The sequence below is a fragment of the Apis dorsata genome, unplaced genomic scaffold (assembly GCF_000469605.1).
Source record: "Apis dorsata unplaced genomic scaffold, Apis dorsata 1.3 scaffold_191, whole genome shotgun sequence".
In the NCBI taxonomy this organism is placed as follows: domain Eukaryota; kingdom Metazoa; phylum Arthropoda; class Insecta; order Hymenoptera; family Apidae; genus Apis; species Apis dorsata.
Genome location: NW_006263476.1, coordinates 63,537 through 70,038, shown reverse-complemented (window position 1 = coordinate 70,038; position 6,502 = coordinate 63,537). Strand labels below are relative to the sequence as shown.

Sequence of the window (6,502 nt, the reverse complement as noted above, 5' to 3'; positions counted from 1 at the left end):
ACAGCCGATATCGTTCTACTGGCGGCCGAGACAGGACTTTCCGAAGCCGATGTCGAGGTTTTTATACTTGTTTTCTGAAAAAAAGAAATATTTTAAAAATTATGATTTAAAAAAAGATATTCGATATTCTTTTACGTTGCATCTTCCAGGCCTGGTACTCTATCCGATTAGCACAGTGGAGGAAAGAACAGGGTCTGGGAGGAAATCTTGGTTTGCATTAACGTTGACCCTTTTCTCGAATGTTGTAACTGTGTACCTGAAAATGTAATACGTGTAAGGATTGCCCGTGAACCTGATAACGATCAATTTCTTTATCGATCTCTCGTTGCTTCTAGTTTAGCGATTATACTCGTGTATTTTATTAATTAAAGTATACACGATTTATTTATATTGTCAATGTGTAGATGATGTTAGAATGTTTAAAAGCGATGGTACCAAAAATTGATTTTAAGAAGTAATTGCGGGTAGAAAAAGATATAATAAGGAAATTAATTGTAGTTGTTTTTTGACGATTTTATCATTTATTTTGATTCTAAAGTAGAAGAATATTAAAGCGCTCGAGTAAAAATCTTTTTCCAAGTGTGTCCCGACATTTGTTTAATCGTAAGTATGTCGCGAAAAGAAGACATTACCAGTGAGTATTAATCATAGTGTACGTAAGATCTGATCGCAGATCGAAAAATGAAATACGTTAGTTGTAACACGTCAGGTACCACAGATATATTTTAATGCTTTTAAATAGTTATACTAAATAATTATACGAAACACATATTTTAAAATAAAAATGTTTGTATAACTTACTTAAATAAATATTACGCAAAGAACGTCAGTCGTTATAAATTTTAAAATGATGAAAAAAATTAATATTATTGTTGCGTATTACAAATATTGTTTTATTACTTATATAGAATACTTAGAATATACATATAGAATATACATATTTTCAAAACAGAAATTAATTGTAGCAATTAAACGAAAAAAAAAACAAAGTCATTTATATAAAATAATTTTAACATAATATAGTTTAATAATATGGATAATTTTAACAAATAATTATTATGTATATAATTATTTACTAATATTGACATCTTTCCCAATCGCATCTTTAATAGATTTCAGACCATCTCGTTTCAATATATCATTTAATTCTCGTTTAATTTTTCCTATAACTGGTGGCCCCATAAATATAAATGATGTATATATTTGTACCAATGAAGCACCAGCTTTAATCTTGTTATAAGCGTCTGCTCCATTAAATATACCACCAACTCCGATAATTGGAATAGTACCTTGCGTTCGTTTATACATATCAGATATCATTGCGGTTGACATATCGGTAAGAGGTGCACCACTGAGTCCTCCGGTTTCGTTTTTAAGAGGACTCGATAAATTATTACGCGTTATTGTAGTATTGCACAATATTAGACCATCTACTTTCGATTTCTCTTCAAGTATTACATTTGCAATGTCCTGCTTCTCGGAATCGGACAAATCTGGAGCGAGCTTCAATAGTAAAGGTTGATTGCTTTGTATAGATCGTCTGATTTTGTTAATTTTTATTAACAAATCTTCTAAATCTTCTTTTTTTTGCAATGTTCTTAATCCAGGAGTATTGGGGCTAGATATATTAATTACAAAGTAATCTGCTACGTCTGAGAATTTCTTAATACCATCTATATAATCTTGAGCTGCATCTTCTGATGTTTTATTTTTACCCAAATTAACTCCAACGATACCATTAAAGTTCTGATTTTTTTTTAATTTTTGTAAATATTTCCATACTGTATCATAACCTTTGCTATTGAAACCATATCTATTAATAACTGCATTGTCTTCTAATAATCTAAATAATCTAGGTTTGGAGTTGCCTTCTTGAGGTTTTGGTGTAACCGATCCTGTAATAAATGTTATAATATAACATTGTTTAATTACGATTCATTTTATAATTCTTACCTATTTCTACAAAACTAAATCCTATTTTGTGCAAGCCTTCTATTGCTTCACCCTGTTTATCAAAACCAGCTGCCATCCCTATTGGATTTTTAAATTTTAAATTCCAAACATCAATGGCAAGAGAAGCTGGATCATTTACATTTGGTTTAGATAAAAGACCCCATTTTAAAATTTTCACTGCGAAATTGTGTGTAAATTCGGGATCTATTAATTGTACAAACGGCATGACAAATTTGTTGTAAATGTTTTCATCACCCTGATAAATGCAGACGCCGGCATAGAAAACAGTAGCGGTACTGGTCACTTTTAAAAATGACTTAAATTTTTCTTTATTGCTCAAACGATATGCCATCTTAAGATAAAAATACCTCTTTTAAAAAAAAATACTTTTTCGTCGAAAAACATTTAAACTCTTTTTTGAGGTTAAGGTATGCACAACGTTATATGTAAATACGTTCAATTCATTATAAAAACTTTACATCGCAACCATAAATAATTAAACCATATTGTATTTTTAAATATATATTTCAAATATTTCTGCGCTTTTGAAACATATTACAGGAATGAAAAAGTTACTGATAATCATATAAGTAACTTTTAGTAAAATTAAAGAAAAAAATCTCGATGAGTAAAATCTTTTACATAATAAAAAATAAAAATATATATTACTAAATCAAATATATAAAATATTAAACATATTTGCATGAAATTATATAATGTCTCTATGAATTTGATATTTGATAAAAAAAATATTTAAAAAAATCATTTCTAATCAGTCTTAACTAAGAAAGGTATGCTAGCATCCATATATGTTCTTTACGCCGCTTGATGGCGTTCTAATCTGTTGTGATTGGCTAATCACAATGCCATCTCTCGAATATTACACGAATTATTGATTGTTACTGAGATGATCTATTACATATTTTCGATTCTAAAACGATTTGAAATCCAAATATTTAAAATACGATCAATAAATCACGAAAATATATTATATTTACATTATACAAATATACTAAGATAAATTTTTATTACTATATCGTTAAAATATTTGCTTTAATATAAAAATCTTAAGAATTTACCATCACTCGAAGAACTGAAAGATACGACATCGAAGTTTTTAAAATACTCATATATGTTTGCATGTTGACAACAAAGAATTTCCCAGCTGTCAAGAGAACTGGACGTTGAGATTTCATAATAATAAAAATAATATCTTTGGATATATTTTTTGGCATATCATACCAAGTACAGAAATATATCGAATTACCGATACCTTCAGTTTGGTTCTTTAAATATTCACCTACGTAACTATATGCGAACAATTGTATCAAAAGAATGGATATCTCTGCAAGTATTTTTATCGTCAAGACGACATTTCCAAAAGTCAAAGTGAGAATAAGTTGAAATCCTAGAAATAATTGTAAATTATTTTTGTAGATTTTAATAATAAATCAAATACACTTAAAACTATTTTGTTATGCTTTATTAAATGTCATAAAGTAAAAATAATACGAATATTCACCAGTTGTACATATAAGTACGCAACTTGAAAAAAGTTGTATGACCAAAATAGAACTAACTGTCTCATTTAGCATCTTACTCAGATTCAACAAGTAAATATGTCTTTTGGTTAATAAAATAATATGTTCCATTGTTCTTTCGTTTGTATTGGACAATTTATTATATTTTAATTTTAAAATCTCCACTTGACCACACAAATGAAAAACAATACCGAAAAACAATGAATCGCTACCTATATAAAAAAAAAACATTTTCATAAAAAAATATTTAATATAATGAATGATTACCTAGATTCCCAGTACTCGTGAATAATAGCATCATGTATTCTATGATGAAAACCATGAAACTCAAATTTTCCGGCATATTTATAATCGCCAATGCATTTTTAGATGGAATAGGATATTTTATTATACTTTTTTCCGTTATATTAATTATTTCTTCTTTGTCTTTGCCAGTAAGCATAGGCACAGTCATAAAAAGCGTGGACGCGATAAACGAGCAAGATATTAAACTGGCGCATGCTACTCTACTCATGTATGCATGCCGGCGCATAATCACTCGATTTTCTTCACTGTTTAATTCGTTGTAATCCTTAATCGCAGAAGAAAAATTGGAAACGAGTCCTATAGAACGTATACGAAAACACATCACTTTTGCCACTGCTAAAATACCGCAATTAATTAATAGAAGAGCATCTAGGTTATTTTCTGCGTTGCTTCTGTCCAAATATAATTCCACTTGTAAAATCACTACCATCAATAACTGCAATAAAATAATTCTTAAACACAATTAATCATAACATGTGAGACACAATGATATAAAAATTTTATACCAAAAGTGAAATTGAAAATATGGTACGTGAGATTGAAAATATTTCGTGCACTTGGAAAGGCCAAGTGCCTACGGGCCATGACAAGAATTTCAACGGAATCATAGCGTAAGTGAAGTCTTTGTTCGATGTTGTCTTCATTTTTTTAGAACGATGTAAGAAATCGTCAATCGATCATACTCAGTAATGCTTGAATACAATGTATTCTTTTTCTCCCTTTTCTTTTTGCACATAGCGACGCGTTGTATTTTTCGAATCATTTTTTATTTAGCTATAATCACTTAACTATCTATCGTCCAAGACGTTTCCATTTCTATATCAACTGTCATCACTAAGAAAATTCCGACGGAAGTTATTACTTTTGTAGGTACTTTATTGCTATACTTTGATATGAATAATAGAAACCCATGAGCATTTGCTTCGAAAATTGGTCTAAGTTTCTAAAGGTTCATTTAAAAAAATATTCTTTGCAAGCCAGGAATATAACATTTGAAAAAAGGAAAGGACTGTTTTCTTATAACTAAAAGATCCTATTTCTTAGAAAAAAAGTAGAAAACAATTGAAATGTCTAAATTGCGATTACTTTTAACATGGCAAAGGATGCAATTGTAAACGGAATTCTTAAAAATTGAATTGTCGGAAATTTTTTTTTATACATTAGTCCAAGTTAAAATTCTATTATCTAATAGAATATAGTATATTCTATGCATTAATATTTATGTAAAAATTTGAAAAAATATCTTATTGTTTTTTTTATCAAATAACAATATTTTTATTATAAGACACATATCGAAAATTGTTAAATATCGAAAATACATAATATTCATAAGTAAATAATTTTCACATCCTCATCATTATTTTTCAGATCGATAGATAGAAAGTTAAACTTCAAAAACAAGTTTTTCAACTTACTTAAATAAATTTCGATGATAAATTACCAGTATCAGATTTCTCGATATGCATTTTCGAAATTGTAATAAATGAAAGTTAACTTGTGCAATTTCTTCGATCGCCAGTGTAGATATTTGCATCTATTGCAATCGAAATCACAATTTTCAATGCATTAATCCTTTGTATTTAAAAAGACTAAAAACATGAAATCTGTTTAAATTGAAACATTATTGAAACATGAACACGTAAATATATAAGAATATAAGAAATATAAAAAAAAATAACTATATTAAATTTCAGAAATACTTCAAGAGAAATATTTTCTTGAAAATCTAAAGAAATAAATATTTTCAAGTTGTCGAAGAATCGTTGTGGTTTCCTCGATGGAAATGAGTTTAAACGCAATTTCGATCAATTACCGAAACGCCGTTCCGAAAAAAAAAAAAAAAAACAATAAAAAGTGTAATTCTCGTATGTATAACTAGAGGACCGACTATCGATCAAATGTAAGTCTCATCAAAGTTTAATCAAAAATTTAATAAAAATTTCCCCCTCCCTTCGTTTCAATAAGGTAATTCATTACGCAATCCAAAATTATACTTTTCATCCGATTGATCGTGAAAAGGATGTCTTTCCTTCGTTCCTTTATATTATTCTATTTTATTTCATTTTATTTCTTTTTCTTTATGCGCTCGCATCAAATCTCCGCATTCGACCGAATCGAGTAATTGCGAATGCATATTTTCCCTTAATTATTTATCCGATAATTTATTTCGACCGGTGTTTCAAGTCTCGAATTTCTAATTAAAGAGAGAGCCATTAATTTAAAAGCGATCGGAGGAGGACCGTTGGCTCGAAGGATTCGCTTATTGAATCGTCGAATCGTGCGTTATTTATTTCTAATCTCTTGTTACTTACTTACGTATCTACATATTTCTAGATATATATATTTTTTTTAATTATATATTTTTTTTAAGACTCGAATATCGAAGAAGAAATACAGAAGTACAGATGGAAATGGAATAACGATAAGATTGGAGCAACGACAACCGACGATCGTCGAGAAGAAGGAAACAGAAAAATTTCTAATTATCAATAAACTAGAGTTTTTTTCTTACGAGAAACGAAGCCTTACGAGATACTCTCGAAGTTACGCTAAAGTCTGTGCTTTAACTCTTTGAAAAACTTTTCTCTTATACCTCGATCTTCGTCGTGATTTCAGATCTCTAACAGAGGAGTGTCGATATTTTTGTCTAAAAAATTCCAAGATGGAAAGACGAGGAGGGAGATTTGGAAACTTTTATCGTT

At 28.9% G+C, this 6,502-nt stretch overlaps 3 protein-coding genes across 5 annotated transcripts in view; 1 reads left to right on the top strand and 2 right to left on the bottom strand.

Moving 5' to 3' along the window:
• LOC102672342 (homeodomain-only protein-like) overlaps positions 1-682 on the top strand; it is a 2,394-nt gene extending 1,712 nt beyond the window's left edge. For both annotated transcript variants that reach the window (XM_031509898.1, XM_006614564.2), the window contains exons 3-4: positions 1-57; positions 150-682. The exon at positions 1-57 ends at the window's left edge or, in 1 of these variants, runs on beyond it. In XM_031509898.1, coding sequence (XP_031365758.1) covers positions 1-57; positions 150-221 — 129 coding nt within the window. In that variant the 3' untranslated portion in view covers positions 222-682. The remainder of the gene's footprint in view (positions 58-149) is intronic.
• Positions 597-2,738, bottom strand: LOC102672488 (dihydroorotate dehydrogenase (quinone), mitochondrial). The gene is made up of 2 exons (XM_006614565.1): positions 1,954-2,738; positions 597-1,895 (listed from the first exon to the last, which is right to left on the bottom strand). Exons 1-2 carry the CDS (start codon positions 2,303-2,305, stop codon positions 1,069-1,071), a joined length of 1,179 nt encoding a protein of 392 aa, XP_006614628.1. The 5' UTR covers positions 2,306-2,738; the 3' UTR covers positions 597-1,068.
• Positions 2,739-2,985: 247 nt separating this feature from the next.
• Positions 2,986-4,919, bottom strand: LOC116184839 (odorant receptor 13a-like). 2 transcript variants are annotated; one of them, XM_031509891.1, is made up of 4 exons: positions 4,358-4,919; positions 3,762-4,236; positions 3,476-3,706; positions 2,986-3,361 (listed from the first exon to the last, which is right to left on the bottom strand). In XM_031509891.1, the coding sequence occupies exons 1-4, from the start codon at positions 4,442-4,444 to the stop codon at positions 3,021-3,023; spliced, it is 1,134 nt and encodes a 377-aa protein (XP_031365751.1). In that variant the 5' UTR covers positions 4,445-4,919; the 3' UTR covers positions 2,986-3,020. The 2 variants fall into 2 exon arrangements, with proteins under 2 accessions (XP_031365751.1, XP_006614630.1); XM_006614567.2 differs by having other exon boundaries at positions 3,021-3,361; positions 4,307-4,919.
• Between the last annotated feature and the right edge of the window lie 1,583 nt (positions 4,920-6,502).